This window comes from Phyllobates terribilis, unplaced genomic scaffold (assembly GCF_046119375.1).
Source record: "Phyllobates terribilis strain yellow unplaced genomic scaffold, ASM4611937v1 Scaffold_11__3_contigs__length_659146591, whole genome shotgun sequence".
Lineage (NCBI taxonomy): Eukaryota > Metazoa > Chordata > Amphibia > Anura > Dendrobatidae > Phyllobates > Phyllobates terribilis.
The window spans coordinates 29,784,469-29,802,180 of NW_027362771.1; the positions used below are offsets into that span (position 1 = coordinate 29,784,469).

Sequence of the window (17,712 nt, forward strand, 5' to 3'; positions counted from 1 at the left end):
GAGTATTCAGCAGGAGAGAAAATAATATATAGATACCATTAAAATGTGACCTTTAATGATACGTATAAAAAGATGATATCTCAGAATCAATGACACACAAATACATCTAAAGTGCAAGTGCTTCAAATATCAACCAGTGCTCTAATAAAAAAAAATGGTTTGATCTCACCACTTAGATGATTTGTTTCAGGAAGCAGGAGACTGGTGAGACAGGAGCCACCGGTACCTTCAATAGGCAAAAACCAGACCGGGCATGTGCACAATATCAACTCCCGTGTCGTGCCCCTTTATTGCTCCTGCCCTGACAAGGACTGACCCCAAGTATAAGCTACTGTAAAGTGACCCACCACGGCAAGAAAGTATATCCTACATGTGAGTTTGATCCCTGCACGTTTCCTTTTCCCGTGTGGAGGACTCATCAGGGGATATAAATAATCATGGGCTCTGGTCCCCGCAGTGTCAGGCTACCAGAGATGAGGTCTGACTAGTGTGGTCACTGCTAGTTAAGAATGGTCATATCTAGTGTGCATACAATCCATCATTTTAAACATTCTCCACTCAGTTACCGGCATCTGACGTAACTTCCGGTCCTTAATTAGATCGCACAAACGAGGAGGGTGTTCCTGTTCACGTCTGCCGTACATTTCTACCATGATGCGGCCAATGGACCGCATGATGACGCGGCTTCAGGTCACATGTCAGTAGACCGCATCGTGGAGCTCATAATGACGTGGCTTCCGCTCACGTCACGGCCCACATCATTACTGGCAGTGTCATTTCCTGCCGCCCAATGCAGGCCGCATCATCACTGATAATACCACGCAGGCACGGCATATACGGCCGCGTCATATCTGTGTGCAGCTTAGTCACGTGGTGTGGCCGCATCACATCTTGTCGCGTCCAAAGGCAGCAGGATCTCTAACTCAAGCAGCCAACCAATTGCGTGGCATCACCCATGACGCAAGGATTGTGCCCCAGCCACAATGATAATTTCCATTCAACATATCATACCATGAATGGATCATAATTTAAACACATATTCCCATAGCGGCCACAATAAGGAACATATGGCTGTTAAGAGAGGCAGCTTGTAGTTATACGGGATTAAATAATGGTTTGGGTCCAATAAGCCCAAAATTCAAAATGTGAAATGAGAACACTCTATATGGCATGCTATGACAAGCTAGAAAAGGTAAGGGGATTGATATAAAATGCCAGGCCATACATCAAAGGTAAGTCTATAAAAAGGTTTACTGTAGAAAAGCCAAAATTGGTTTGGCCGAAACCACAACAATCCAAAAAACTTGGATTGTCCTAACCAGAGTCATCTCTGTTTTTAGACAGATCCCATAAATCAGCAACATAAATAGAACAATACCAATGGAGAAGGAGGAGACCGAACAAGGGGGACTACAAAGGGGAGGGGGGCATATAATTTAAAGGAAGCAACAGAAATGAAGTTGCTCATTAAGGTCGTTTGGTTGGCATGTGTCCAAACGGAAAATCCAGCATAACTCCCTTTGTAAGATGATTTTGTCTAAATGGCCTCCCCTAGCGGGTAAAGGTTCCCATTATGAAGTTCATCGACATGCTTTGCCAGTGGAGTGTCCCTCTTGTTCTGAATGTCTCCTATGTGTTTTCCTACTCTCCTAAACTCCCTGATGGTTTTACCAACATAGCTCTTTCTGCAACAGCAGGTGGCCCTATAGATAACTCCTTGACTTTTGCAGTTGATGAATGTTTTCACCAATGATATCGTTGCAGAACTCTCTGCCCACCAAAACATATTCACATGACACACAATTCCTACATCTAAAAGATCCCTTTGGTTTAGCTGGTAACCAATTTTCATTGGTCAATGGGGCAGAGAAGTGGCTGTGTACAGCCACATCACCCACCAATCTACTATTATGGAAATGTGCCAATAATATCTTTTTTTTTTTAAATCCAAATGTTTTTTTATTTTTATAAAAATTTTCACAAAGGTAAAAATAGAAAAAAATAACAACGACCAGACAAACATTGGAGAAACACAGTTCTCCACCCCCCAACCCTTAAGAAGCATTAAACATGAGTTATTTATGGGCTCTGCAAAACCAGCATAATTAGATGAACCAATATTTGAACATAGTAACAATAGTCAATCCAATTACATATAACTTGTGGAAGTGCTAATAACATTTTTATTAATTTTGAAAGAAGTTTAATTTGAGGCATCATATAAACGTAACTCAAAGCAAGCCGAGGCGAAATCTCCTCAGTTCCCTAGATGTCAAACCAGAGCCATCAATCCATAGACCCCATATCTTGTCAAATTTAGAGATAGGCATATACCTAAAAGAGATGCTTTTTCCAAATTTACTATCCAGTTAACTTTATCAATAAATTCTGATATCATAGGCTCCTGATCTGCTATCCATTTTTGGGCTATCAATTTTCTTGCCATATATAACATACGTGCCGCCGCAATTTTGCCGTACTCATCAACAGTCAGATCTTCAACATATCCCAGTATACATACTAATGGTGAAAACTCTACGTTAATTGAATAAACCCTGTTAATCATTGCTACAACACTCTTCCAAAAGGACACCAAGTTGGGATAGTTTCACACCATATGAAGCATATCTGCTATGTTAGTTTTGCATCTAGGACAGTGGGGACTTGAACAAAATCCTATGTTAAATAAGAATTGAGGTGTCCTGTATACCTGGTATATCACATATATATGGGATTCAGTTAAATACAGCTGTGGAACTCTTTCCAGTATATCTGACCAGTGATTTTCTTCTATGGGTCCCATTACGCTCTCCCATTTCTCTTTTGATCGCATCGCCTGGTTTGTCAATATAATGTCTAAGAGAATGTTATAAAGTAATGAGATCAGTCCACGATAGCTATGTAGATTAGCTATTCTCTGTATTATTGAGTTTTGGAGTACCCCTGCTTCCAGAACCATGCCTTCCGCCTGATAAGCATGCCTAAATTGTAAGTATTTATAGAATTCAGAGGGAGGTAATCCATATTCGTTTTGCAGCTGTGAGAATTCCTTAATCACATCACCTATCAGCTCTTGATTAAGTCTGTTAAACCCTTGGAGCTCCAGGAGCTAAATCCTTCCAGGTGGTATAGATTTGGAAGCCATGGAGTGTTCCATAATGAAGTAAATTGCGAAACACCTTCTATTCCTTGTGAATTTTTTCACCGTCCCCCAAAGTTTGTGACATAACAGCATAGTTGGTATTTTGCCGCCAAGTGTCCCAAACTTATGCGCCTCCAATACCTCATAGAGTTTATCTGATTGGAAATAATGCTGTAGCAACATACGCTGAGCTCCCCCTCCCCCAGGGTCGTCCCATCCCCAGATATGTTGAAGCTGAGATGCCACATAATGCACCCATGGGTTAGGAACCGCAAGCCCTCCCATTGTTTTGTTTCTTTGCAATGTTTCCAGTTTAATTCTCGGAGTCTGTTTGCCCCATATTAATTTTCTAAACTCCTGACTGACTTTAACCCCTTCGCAACCTTGGGTTTTGTCGTTTTTGCTTTTTCGTTTTTTGCTCCCCTTGTTCCCAGAGCCATAGCGTTTTTATTTTTTGGTCAATATGGCCATGTGAGGGCTTATTTTTTGCGGGACGAGTTGTACTTTTCAACGCCATTACTAGTTTTACCATATCCTGTACGGGAAAAGGGGAAAAAAATTCCAAGTGCGGTAAAATTGCAAAAAAAGTGCAATACCACAGTTGTTTTTTTTTATTTTTTTATTTATTTATTTTTTTTACCACGTTCACTGAATGCTAAAACTGACCTGCCATTATTATTCTCCAGGTCATTATGAGTTCGTAGACACCAAACATGTATAGGTCCTTTTATATTTAAGTGGTGAAAAAAAATTCCAAAATTTGGTAAAGAAAACTAAAAAAAAATAGCGCCATTTTCCGAGACCCGTAGCGTCTCCATTTTTCGTGATCCGGGGCTGGGTGAGGGCTTATTTTTTGCGTGCCGGGCTGACGTTTTTATTGATAACGTTTTGGGGTAGATCTGATGTTTTGATCACCCGTTATTGCATTTTATTGCAATTTTGCGGCGACCAAAAAACGTAATTCTGGCGTTTAGAATTTTTTTCTCGTTACACCATTTACCGATCGGATTAATTCTTTTTTTATATTGATGGGGCGATTCTGAACGCGGCGATACCAAATATGTCTATGTAGGTTTTTTTTTTTTATATATATTTTATTTTGAATGGGGTGAAAGGGGGGTGATTTAAACTTTTATATTTTTTTTATATTTTTAAAAACTTTTTTTTTTTTTCACTTACTGCATGCTTCAATAGTCTCCATAGGAGACTATAAGCAGCAGTTGTCTGATCGTCTCTGCTACATTCAGGGGATCAGCAGATCCCCTGCATGCAGCAGAAATGGTCATGTGCTATGAGCGCCGACCACTAGGTGGCGCTCATAGCGACCTGATCATGACAACCACAGGCGTCTGCTGCAGACCCTGGGTTGTCATGCCCACCCATCGGTGACCCGCAATCACGTGACGGGGTCGCCGGTGGGCGGGGCTTAGGACGCGTTAACTGCCGCTGTCGGAGATTGACAGCGGCATTTAACATGTTAACAGCCGCGGGTGGATCGCGATTCCACCCGCGGCTGTTGCAGGCACATGTCAGCTGTAAGAATCAGCTGACATGTGCTCGGTTCAGTGAGGGCTCAGCGCAGCAGCCCTCACTGAACCGGGGGTATGCAAATGTGTGTACTAATACGGCAAGGGTTGGAAAGGAGTTAAAGAAAAACCTCTGGTTTATCCATATTGGGGAGCTGTGTAGAACATACAGCAATTGTGGCATCCAGATCATTTTGACCAGGTTAGCACGGCCCAAAACCGACAACGGTAACTTGGACCAGGCGCCTAGTTTAATCATTGATCAATTGTCATTGATTAAGACGCACTGCTCTGCGTCGAAACGCGTATGTTTTTAATGTCTGGACTGTGAATTAATGGATTTTATACCATTTGAAGTTATGAAATAAATGAAGAATGCATTTTTAATGTACTTATAGCGCTGGACTTATTCCTTTCTATGACTGATTTGCTCCAGTTTATCTTCAGACCAGAGTATTTTCCAAACGTTTCTATCGTTTCCATTACTATAGGAAGTTTTAGCCAGAAATAATAGTGTCATCAGTGTATAACGCGACCTTCTCTTTTCTATTCCCTCCACAAAACCCAACTATTCCTGGATGCTCCCTGATAACCAATGCCAGGGGTTCAATGGCCAGTGCAAAGAGCAAGGGGGACAACGGGCACCCCTTCCGTGTACCTCTACTCGGTCCAAAAGGTGGGGAGAGGTGTCAATTTACCGTATTCCAGCCATCGGCCTACCATACAGCAATTTAACCCATGAAGTAAAACTAAATCCTATACCAAACTTTTACAACACCGCCCATAAATATCCCGACTCAACAGAATCGAACCCTTTAGCGGCGTCCAGAGAACCTACAGCTCTATCCCCATCACCATCCACCGACAATTGAAGATTAAGAAACAATCTCTGGATATTAACAGCTGTGGATCTAGCCGGCATGAAGCCTGACTGGTCAGTATGAATTACTGTATTCAATCTAGAACCTTCGCAATAATTTTAACATCAGTTGACAATAAAGATATGGGCCTGTATGAGTCAAGTGTAAAGTGTCTTTAACTGGCTTAGTTATGACTACTATCACCGCCTCTTGCATTGAATGGGGTAGGGTTCCCCCTCCTCACCGCTTCTTCGAAGGTAGCCAGTAAGTGCGGAAGTAGAATATTTCCAAATTTCTTATATATTTCTGTGGGAAGCCCGTCTAGTCCTGTCAATTTGTTATTAGCCATATAGGCTACTGCCATTTGTAACTCCTCCAGCTGTAGTGGTCTATTTTAAGAAGTCTTGATCGTTACCGCTGAATGTCGGTAGTTTGATTTCCATCAAGTAGGATAAGATCTGTTCTCTATTAAATTGCAGTTTGGATGTACAGTACAGACCAAAAGTTTGGACACACATTCTCATTTAAAGATTTTTCTGTATTTTCATGACTATGAAAATTGTACATTCACACCGAAGGCATCAAAACTATGAATTAACACATGTGGAGTTATATACTTAACAAAAAAGTGTGAAACAACTGAAAATATGTCTTATATTCTAGGTTCTTCAAAGTAGCCACCTTTTGCTTTGATGACTGCTTTGCACACTCTTGGCATTGTCTTGATGAGCTTATTTTTATATAAACCTCCTCTTTTTATGCTATATAAATGTATTCTTTAAAGACAACTATGATTTTACCTGATGAAGGCTAATGTTATGTATAGCCGAAACGCGTTGTTTATATAAAAATAAACTGGATTATTCCTGAAAGATTTGGAGTAAGTAATGAATCACCTGGAAGCGCTCCCTGACAAACTGGAAACTTTTTCTTGCAAAGTAGCACAAGTATATTACAGAGCCCCATAATTTACTTCATCAATTAAAAAAGGTGTGCCAGCAAAGAGATCTCCAAAACAGAAAGAAGAAGAATAGCAAGAAGAATAGCATTTTGAAATAGTCCATAATTTGGGCATAGTAGCAAGAGCTATTCTTCTTCTTTCTGTTTTGGAGATCTCTTTGCTGGCACACCTTTTTTTAGAAAAGAGAACGGACGGATATGTGCAAGTCACCAACAGGACACGGGGAAACCATGCATAGAACTAAATTGTGTTGTCCCATGCAATTGAGAAGTTAAGCCAAATAGCCGGTAAAGGAAAAGTCCTCATTTATGCCCCTAGGGGCCACTGAATCCAGAATAAAGATCCATCTAGACTCAGATCTCAACAAATCACCAGTGTAGTCCGATTTGCGTGAGTTGGGCCTCATCTTTTTTCGGCCCATCACACGCAAATTTTTAGGACTACCAGAGTGAAATTGGAGGAAGTGCAGAGTAACTGTGGAAATTACTCTCCCCTTCTTCAGATCCTGGTCAGCCAAGTTAATGTTAGAGACGTGTTGTTGCACCCTCCTGCGAAGTTCCTGGCATGTCTGTCCCACATAGACCTTCGAACAGGGGCACACTAATGCATATACAACATTGGTGGACATACAGTTAATAAAATCTTTCAAAATGTACTGATTATCAATAGGGTTTATAAAGACCTTTCCCAGTGTAACATATGGACATGCGGAACAATCACCACACGGGTAGGAGCCCTTAAATCTGCTACCACCAGAGATTTTACGCGTAGGGCGTGTATAATGACTGTGTACAAGTTTATCCCTTAAATTAGGGGCGCGTCTGGCCGTCAAAAGAGGTCTATCTGGAAATAAATTGGACAGACGAGTCTCTGTCTTCAATATACTCCAGTGTTTACGGAACGAACTACCCAATTCATTCCACTGGTTGTTGAATCTGGTGATAACCCTAATCTGTGTGTCCTTCACATTGTCGCGTGATTGCAACAATGTCTCCCATGGTTTGACCAGCACCTTTTGATGGGCCTTAGAGATTACTGTTTTTGGATATCCACACTCATGAAAACGAAGGGTTAGATTTCTGGCCTCAGTTTTGTAGTCATCAGGCGTTGAACAGTTCCTTTTGGCCCTTGAAAATTGACCCACCGGTATGCCATTTCTCAAGTTCCTGGGATGGAAGCTCTGATAATGGAGCAGGCCATTTGTGGCAGTTGCTTTTCTGTAGAGTTTAGTTGTAAGTGATCCGCAAACTACTTTAATTTCCAAATCCAAGAAATTTACTGCAGAAGAAGATATGCAATGAGTAAGATGAATATTAAGGTTATTGACATTTAGCCTATCAACATAATCAAGTGCCTCAGTTTCTGTGCCTGTCCAGATGATCAATATATCATCTATAAAGCGGAACCACTTAAAGACATGTTGGCCGTACTCCTGAGAGGGATACACGTGTGCGCCCTCCCACCAACCCAGGAACAGGTTGGCAAAGGAGGGCGCACACCGTGCATCCATGGCAGTCCCAGAAACCTGGCGGTAGAATACATGATCAAAAACAAAATAATTGTGGGTGAGCACAAAATCCAAAAGATCCACAATGAAAGAATCATGTAAACGATTACCTCCACTTGTGGCATCCAAGAAGTGCAGGACCGCTGTTATGCCATCTTTATGGGCTATGTTCGAATATAGTGATTCAACATCAATGGTTATAAGCAGGAACTGGTCAGGTAATTGTAAAGAGTTCAAAATCTGTATCAGGTGGGACGAATCTTTGAGATGTGAAGGCAGATTAGTGACAAGCGGTTGCAAGAAAAAATCAATGTAAACGCACGCTTTTTCGCAGATGCTTCCTATACCCGACACAATAGGCCTTCCCTCTACACTTGTTGATTCTTGACATGGTCATCCAGGGTGACCTGGTTTATTATATGCATGCATGCACTTGTTGCTATTGAAAATCAAATGTGGTATGCTACTTTTATGTATCTAATGACCATGTTTTGCATTATGGGATCTAATGAGTAGTACATCATTTACCTGCGTTTTCAAGGGTATTATTGTTCCTGGATTTGAGACCTTTACATCCTTCCCCTTTTCTGATGCTGAATAGAGCAATGTTTTGTCTATTTTTTAAATGATTTTATTCTTGTACTGTGGTAGATAATCATGTATAAAAATTCAATAACGTTTTTGTGATTTTTTTTTTTTTTTTTTTTTTTTTATATATATATTCTTGTGGGTGTGCATACTTTCTATAGCCTGTGCTTTTTCTTGTATCATTTTGCTGTAGTTTCTACAGGCCATTATAGCACCCCGCTATATATATTGGTAGCAGTGCCCACCTTTCTCTCTCTTTGGCAATTCCATATCAATACGCGATAATGTTTTATGTGTCTTAGAATAGCAAGAAAATTGTCTAGTGTTTGGCTATGTGCCCACGTTGCGGACCTGAAGCATATTTTTTACGCTTCTCCCTGGCGGGAAAATCGCATGCGGATATTACATGCGGTTTTCCCGCCAGGTAGAAGCGTTTGTGAGGCGTCTTTGCATGCATTTCCGCATGCGGGTTATCAAGCACTTCTCCAAGCATCACTTGGAAAAGTGCTTGACAACTTGTTCAGAATGGTAAAATAAAAAAATAAACTTTATACTCACCTTCTGATGCATCCTCTGCCCCGTCCGGAGTCTTGAGCGGCTCACGCTGTTGTGTGCAGGACCTGCGGTGACGTCATTGAGTCATGTGGTGGGTCACATGACTCAATGACGTGGCAGGTCCTTCAGACAACAGCGCGACGGAGGGAAAACATCAGAAGATAAGTATAAACTTTATTTTATTCTTTTTTTTACAGGTTCTTTGGTATCCAGGTCTGGATGAGAGTCTCCTCTCATCCAGACTTGGGTACCATCCGCACATTGATTCCGCTGCGCTTCCGCAAAATTAATGAACATGCTGTGGATTTTTGACCGCAGCATATACGCTGCGGAAAAATCCGCAGCATGGGCATTGACATTGCGGAATACCATTGGGGACCATGGGGTGCGGATATACATGCGTTTTTCAAGCGTTTACGCTGCGGAAATTCCGCAGCATATACGCTTGAAAAACGCTACGTGGGCACACAGCCTTCGGATATTTGAGACGCCACATGTCCACTAATGATAGTTGTGATAGTATCTCTCCAAGCTTAGTTATGGGGGCAGTTTTTGTAGCAGTGTCTGATTTATATCTATCCCAATATGGATGAGCAACATTATTGAAATCTCTCATGCAAAGGACTGGAACTCCCGGTATCTTATTCATGAGTGAAGCAATATTTTTCAAAGTAATGTTATTATATGGAGGAGGAACATAGACGGCCACAAGTAGAATTTCTTTTGTGAATATTTTACAGTGGATGCCCACAAATCTGCCTTCTCCATCTATCATGGAATCAATTCATTCAAAAGGGATAGTCCAATGTACTAGAATGCTAACCCCCCTAGAATATGTGGAGAAGGTAGAGTGGAAGCTGTGGCCTATCCATGAATATTTCATGCCCACAACACTGTTTTTCCCAAAGTGCGTTTCCTGCAGGCAAGTGACACCGGATATGCTCCATGACCGCCGCTCTCTTTAAGGAGTACCCCAGGCTTCTGACATTCCATGAGAGGAATTGTACTTTATCAGCCATTATATCTTGTTATATAGGGATTGAAAAATACAAGTGACTTTTAAGGTATCTCACCTTTTCTTTTCCTTCTAAACCCTTTTTATAGTATTTCCACTTAGTCGGCTTGACCGCTAGTATTTGCAGAACCAGACAACAAGTTAAAGAAACAGAAACCCCACAAACACATTTAAACAAATAAACATTAATCCATCCATTCAATCTGGATGAAGAAAGGCAGCAGTCCATCCTGTAGCCGCATACAAGGCAAGTGAACAATCAACCTAAAACGAAAAGGGTTAAACACTTCCTGGGGGCCTGCAATATTCGGATATAGCTCAGGATAGTTGTGTCCACTGGGCCTTTGTCTAGGCACTAAAGGATATGACCCCAACAGTCAATCGGGAAACTCCGATGGTATATATCTTTAATTATCCAGGTTCAAAGTTACTGATTTTGACGGATCCTCTGCTCATTCAGATCAATCCAACGGAGTGCATCTTTCGGATGTTCAAAAAATAAAGTCTCTCCCAGAGCCGCCACTGTAAGTTTCGCAGGGTAAATCATGGAGTATGAGGTTTGCAGACTACGCAGCCTTCGTTTTACATCAAGAAACTGCACCCTACATTTTGAAACTTCAATGGCGCGTAATCTGCAAAAAAAATAAATTCTTTGGCCGTTAATAGAAATGTCCCCTTTATCATGGGCAGCATTAAGGATGGCATCTCTGTCTTTGTAGTGCAGCAGCTTTATTAATACTGGACATGGAGGAGCCCCTAGTGGCAATTGCCGATTTGGCAGCCTATGCACCCTTTCCACAGCAAAAAGGGCAGACAGGCAATCAGTCCCAAACAAAGAACGTAACCATGTCTCAAACTACTCATTCGGATTATTGCTTTTAGTTTTTTCAGGGACACCAATCACTTTTATATTATTTTGCTTGAGTCTGTTCTCCAAATCATCTGCTTTAGCTAATAGGGCCATTATTTGTCATGTCTCTGGCAGTCCTGTGATATCTGAGACTGTTTATCCTCCAGATCACTGATTCTGCCCTCTGCTGCTGTAGTGCGGTTGTTAACCTTTTGTAGCCTATGCCTCATAAAAGAAAGTTCCTCTTTAATCTCTCCCATCTGACTGCTAAGTGAGCATTACGGTGTTAAAGCCATAAACACATCTTTTATCGGGGACTTGTTAATGTTCTGATCTGTATTACGGTGGGAAGCAGTGATTTCTGGCTGAGGCTGCCGGGCACAGGAATTTGCAGAGTCAATATCAGCAGTGTTATTGGAGCACAGAAAAACGAATAGACACCTCAGTGATTTGTGTCTGTGCCTCATTGCCAGTGCAGGCTCCTGTATCTTAATTTCTAGCGAAGCCAGCCAGCCTCCGTGCTGTGCCTGCAGCCCCTGACTTCCCTGTTCTGGTACCTGCTGCAGAGGAGCCTGCACCATCTTGGATGCCTCCATTCCCTTCTGCTGCTCCCCGTCTCCAATAATATCCTTAATGTCCTCATCCATTCTCCTTATACTCCAATATCTCGTGAGAATCTCCTTTTAGGGCCGGCACCCCATTGTCAAAGGTGGAGATAAGATGAACAGAGTTGTGGTTCCCCTGCTTCCTGTTGGGACCAACAAGCTCTCCCTATCCTGTGCTAAAGCATGATGAAAAACCTCCCTCAACACTTGGTCAGGGTATCTTCTGTCAAGAAATCTAAGGTGTAAATCAATCGCCTTATTTTTGAAGTCCTTCATCCCTGAGAAGTTTCATCTTAATCTGAGATATTGGCCTTTGGGGGTGCCTGTTTTTGGGGATATGGATGGTGGCTATCCCATCTCAATAATGAGTTTGTGTAGGTGGGCTTATGATATAATGAAGAATCTCCTTCAGTAGATTTCGAGATCAAAATATCAAGGAAAGATAGTTAGGTGGGATTGATTTCAAAGGTGAACTGCAATCCGATGTTATTATGGTTCAAACATTCAATGAAAGACAGGAAAGAATCCTCTGTACCCCTCCAGAGAATGAAGACATCATCTATGAATCTCACCCATAAATCATTCAATACGGTATAGTCCTTAAGATCCTCAGTAAAAACAACGGTATCCTGATTGAGGTAACAAAAAAATTCAAAAATGAAGCTGACTTTAATACAAAAGAGAGCCAGCTGCAAAGCTCAATAGAGCACTTCCAATCCCATCTAAAGGAAAGAAAGCACAAGCAGTTTCTGAGGGAACTACAGGATTTTAAGGATAATAAAATCTGTCAGTTCCCGGGGGACCGCTCAGATAAGATTGGAAGAGAAACTGACCTATCCTCAACAGAAACTGAACAATCTGATTCAGAGATTAAAATCCCAATTGCACTGGGTTGCACTGGGTAGACAGAGAGGGAGAAATAGGGGTTCATATAGGGGGGACCATTATTCTCAATCCTCTAGACCTCTTTTTTTAGATCGGTCTTACCCATTGAGAAACCGCAACATGTTCAGCAGCAGAGAATAGGATCACAGGTGGTTAATCTCTCACATAGAAACTTGTCAGAAGTAGAAATGTCTGTGCTTAGTAATGGACTCTCATTTGTACCCACTACTGATTTTTCTACATTTGACTATGTCAAGGACATAAATCTTTTTATCAGGTGGCACAAATTTTTCAAACTAAAGGAAAGGAAGGCCTGTGGTGACATGAATATACCGCAAGAACTTTTTTGCAGATATTCAACTGTTGGCAGGTCTTGAACAGCCGGTACCATCTGTCGGGACGAGGCCACTTTACTACCTTAAACCCCAGCTCCAAAATGCCTCCAGTGGGTGTAAACCTCTCTGCTATTGATGTATTTTTTAAATATGGTGATAAGACATTAAAAATCTGAAATTGACCCATACCAGACATAATCTGTCCAAAGAACAAATTACAGCCCTCTGTACACTTGAAAAGGATACATCCATTGTCCTAAAACCCTCCGACAAAGGGGGTAACATTGTGATAATGGATGTACAAGAGTACAAAAATATGTTCCTCTCTTTACTTAATGATTGACATATGCTCGGGTGACAGGGAACCCGATGAGTAGATCTTGAGACCACCTTAAAAACATCTTGCATTCCGCCAATATTGATGAGATCAGCAGTCAGGAGGAGTTTTCTTTTCTGTGCCCTCCAGCATCCGGTCATGGCCACCTTTTATGGGTTGCCCAAATTACACAAGGGTCGTGATCCTCTGAATGAGAGGCCTATTGTGTCGGGGATCGGGAGTGTGTGCCACAATGTGGGCATATATCTGGATGAAATATTGAGGCACTTTGTGGGCAAGCTTCCTTCCTATGTCAGGGACAAGATGGACCTCCTTCGAATATTGGATGGTATCCCAATTGACCCCCAGGTCATGCTTGTCAGCATTGATATTGAGGTATTATACTCGTCCATACCACACGATCAGGGGATAAAAGGTGTCAAGTACTTTTTGGATACCAGAGGCCAACAATTTAAGTCCCATAATGAGTTCGTACTGAATCTCCTCAATTTAATTTAGAATAACTATTTCTTCACTTTTGACGGTAAAATCCTCCACGAGCTCAGGGGCACAGCTATGGACAATCCATGTGCTCCTAGCTATGCAAACTAGTGTTGAGCGAGCGCTAAAATGCTCGGGTGCTCGAAGATCGGGCCGAGCTCGCCGTGATAATCGGGTGCTCGACCCGAGCAACGAGCCCAATGTTAGTCTATGGGAGACCCGAGCATTTTTGCGGCGGCACCCCCGGCAGTCTGTAGAAAGCCTAAAAAGTGCCCAAAACAATAGTGACAGTGCTCAAAAGACATGGGGACAGCATGGGCATCGCCCCAGGAAGCATTTCTGACCCCCAGGTCACTGCTGTCAACAACGTGGTCAGAGGTATTAAGCCACTTTTACGGGCTCACAATAAAACGTTCAAAAACGAAACTGAAACGGTTTTCCTGTGAAATATGTTAAGGAATTTCCTTTCCAGGGTAAAGACTTGTGTATAAGGTAAAATAAATAGCCAAAACCAAAAATACTCCTCCACACCTTGGGCTATGTTCACAAGTAGCATTTTTTATGCGTTTTTGCACTTTTGTATTTCTTTCAACCGTGACAAATGCATTCACCGGGAAATGTAATTTTAACATTTTACAATCTTATCTGGCCATGTGCTGTGTGACACATGCATACAGTGCTGAAAAGACATGGGAACAGCATGGGGAAGACCCCTGGAAGCATCTCTGACACCCAGGTCACTGCCTAAAAGTGTGTTCATCAGAAGTGATCCTTGCCGCATCAGAAGATGCAACTATCCCCGTGCAAGTCCTTGTCCCAGGGCAGTGTTCAATTGTACCTCCCCCATTCCTTGCAATGCAAGCGCAAGTATGCTGCCTGCCACCCACCCACCCCCAGGCTGCAATACCATACTGCTTGCTTGCACTTGAAATTGGGCCTTTTAGGCATGAGGAGGCGGAATCTGGCCACCACGTCATGGCTACGTCGGCGACCTGGTATCCATACTCAGTCCCCAGCCGCCAGGGGGCGGCCGGGTGTCCATACTCGGTCCCCAGCCGCCCCGCGGCCGGGTGTCCACACACGGTCCCCAGCCGCCCCTATTTGAAGGACAGCCTAACCACATACACGTGGACAAGTTAATGTGGCCAAGGATGGTCCATCTCATGCCTTCACACTGGGTTAATATTGTGGAAGCCGGGACACAGTTGGACACTGGGATGCAACACGTCCTCCAGACATTGACCCAGGACAAGCAATCCTCTATCAGGCTTCAACACAAAGTTCAAAAGGTAGACAGCAGCAGTGGTCGGCCTCCTACACAACGAGTAAATTATTCGTGATCATGAGGCCATCCATCTACTTAGCTTTCTGATTCTTGGAATGCAAGCGCATGCATGTAGTAGCAGCTAGGCCTGAGGTGGTCAGCGTTTTGGCGCATATCCTACCTCCTCCGAGGATTGCTGGATGTTTTCCTGCAACTATCCCAGTTCTATGACTCCCGTTAAAACAAAGCTTCAGGTGATGAATGATGGATGAGGTGGTGGCAAAGGAGAAAGAGCAGGAGGAACAGGGACCATTCACGTCAATATCAGGCCAGTCAACCACACATGTCTTGTAGGATATGTTTCTGTATCAAAAGGAGCGGTTTGGCTACACAGTTATAGGGCATACAGTGAGTGCAATGCCTACCAAAAATTTCGAGGCACTCCAATGCCCCTTGGAAGTGACATGGAGGTCAGAGGGCCTTAACTAAACCATTTTTTCCATTTATAGCAACTAGGTCTCCTGTGCACTGTTGGCCTAAGCAGTGAATGGAAGGCTTTCCAAAAATTGAGGAACTGCAGTGGCCCTTGAAACAGACGTGGATTACAGCATACTAAAAACCTTCTACCCATTTTGGGGAGTGGGTCTCCCTTCGTGTTCGCCTATGCATTGAAAAGCAAAAGCTAACTAAAATTAGGAGGAAATGCAATGCAATGCCTGTTGGAAGAGTCATGGAGATTTAGAGTTAATTAAAAACAACATTTCAATGCCCCTTGGAAGAGCTGTGGAGTTCAGAATGGCTTAACAAGACTGTTTTAATACCCCTTGGAAGAGACGTGGAGGTCGCAGTAGCTTAACAAGACGGTTTTAATGTCCCTTGGAAGAAACGGGGAGGTCGCAGTGGAATAAAAAGACAATATCAATGCCCCTTGAAAATGTGGTGGAGGTCGCAGTAGCTTAGCAAGACTGTTTTAATGCCCCTGGGAAAAGTGGTGGAGGTCGCAGTAGCTTAACAAGACGGTTTTAATGCGACTTGGAAGAGCCATGCAGTACAGCATCTTAAAAACATTATTCCCATTATTGGGGAGTGGGTCTCCCATAGTCTTTGCCTATGCCTTCCAAGCAAAAGCTGCCAAAATTTAGGAGTGAACTTGCAATACTGGCAACACGGACCAAGGTCACCCTGATGGTATAGTGGTGGTGGAGGCTGAGGATAAGGAGAAGAGCAAAATACAGCCAAAATGAGGACGCGTATACCCATGTGTGGGTGTGAAGAGGTGCATGGGAATAACACAGTGGATTTGACTGTTACTCTGCTGTTATTTGGTGGTGATGAGAAGTCTGGCCCAATCCAGCCCTTGTTCATTTTGATAAGGGTCAGCTTGTCAGCATTGTCAGTTGACAGGCGAGTGCGCTTATCAGTTATAATTCCCCCAGCGGCACTAAAAACACGCTCCGATAACGCGCTAGCGGGCAAGGCAGGCCAGGACCTGCAAGGCGTACAGAGCGAGTTCATTCCAAGTGTCCAGCTTGGATACCCAATAATTAAAAGGCACAGAGGAATCACGGAGGACGCAGGTACGGTCGGCAAGGTACTCCCTCACCATCTTTTGAAACTTTCCACTCCTTGTGAGAGTACCCCGCGCCTCAGGGCCTGTAAGCTGGGCTGGTCTCAGAAAACTGTCCCAGAATGTTGACAGTGTTCCCCTGCCTCTGCTGGATTGGAGTTGCATCTCTCTCGCATGTACGCCTTGGTTGGGCAAAGAACTGTGACCTCTGCCGCTAGCGTGTTCAGATGGGAATTTTTTTAACAGTTCTGCAGCAAGGGCCTTCTGGTACTGCCCCATTTTTGTAGACCTCTCCACCTCAGGAATAAGAGAGTGAAAGTTCTCCTTGTAGCGGGGGTCTAAAAGAGTCACCAACCAGTAATGACTGTCGCCCAACATTTTTACAACGCGAGGGTCACGGTTAAGGCAGCGTAACATAAAGTCAGCCATGCGTGCAATGCGTGCCAGGCTGGTAACGGGCAAGACTTCCGTGTCCTCACCAAGATGACGACTGACCATGCTCTCCTCCTCCTCCTCCTCCTCCTCCTCCTCCCCCCTGTCCTAAGGCCACCTACGCTGAACTGACGGTATGACAGTTGTACAGGTACTACCATCTACAGCACATGATACCAGCTCCTGTTCTTCCTCCTCCTCCTCCTCCTCCTCTCCCTCTTTGTCCCCTAATGCACATTGGAATGAGATGAGGCTGGGCTGTGTGTAATCGTCCGCTACAGCTTCTTGATCCATCTCATCATACTCTGGCTGCAATGCCTCCTCTTTAATTCTCTGCAGAGAACGTTGCAAAAGACAGACAAGTGGGATGCTGACGCTAATGATGGCGTCATCGCCACTCACCATCTTCGTGGACTCCTCAAAGTTTGTCAGGATGGTACATATGTCAGACATCCAGGTCCACTCCTGAGGTCTTGTGTGTGGAGTCTGACCTGAATATCGACGGCCTTGTTGCAGCTGGTACTCCACAACTGCTCTCTTCTGCTCACAAATCCTTTGCAACATGTGGAGGGTATAGTTCCAACGTGTGGGGATATCACACACCAGTCGGTGTGCCGGAAGCTGCAAACGCTGCTGCAACACAGCAAGGGCGGCGGAAGCTGTAGCCGACTTGTGAAAATGAGCTGACAGGCGTCGTACTTTGATGAGCAGATCTGGCAACTCTGGGTACGATTTAAGAAACCGCTGAACCACGAGGTTAAGCACATGAGCCAGGCATGGTACGTGTGTGATCTCGCCTCAGA

At 43.4% G+C, this 17,712-nt stretch overlaps 1 protein-coding gene across 2 annotated transcripts in view; it reads left to right on the forward strand.

Annotated features, from left to right (window-relative positions):
* The window catches only part of ARL10 (ARF like GTPase 10), a 55,713-nt gene that overhangs the window by 23,399 nt on the left and 14,602 nt on the right, over positions 1-17,712 (forward strand). Inside the window, exon 4 of one of the 2 annotated variants that reach the window (XM_073651162.1) lies at positions 5,271-5,682. The exons of the other annotated variant lie outside the window; for it this stretch is intronic. Coding sequence (XP_073507263.1) covers positions 5,271-5,540 — 270 coding nt within the window. The 3' untranslated portion in view covers positions 5,541-5,682. Of the gene's footprint in view, positions 1-5,270; positions 5,683-17,712 lie in introns of those variants that run through there. 2 annotated transcript variants of the gene reach the window in all.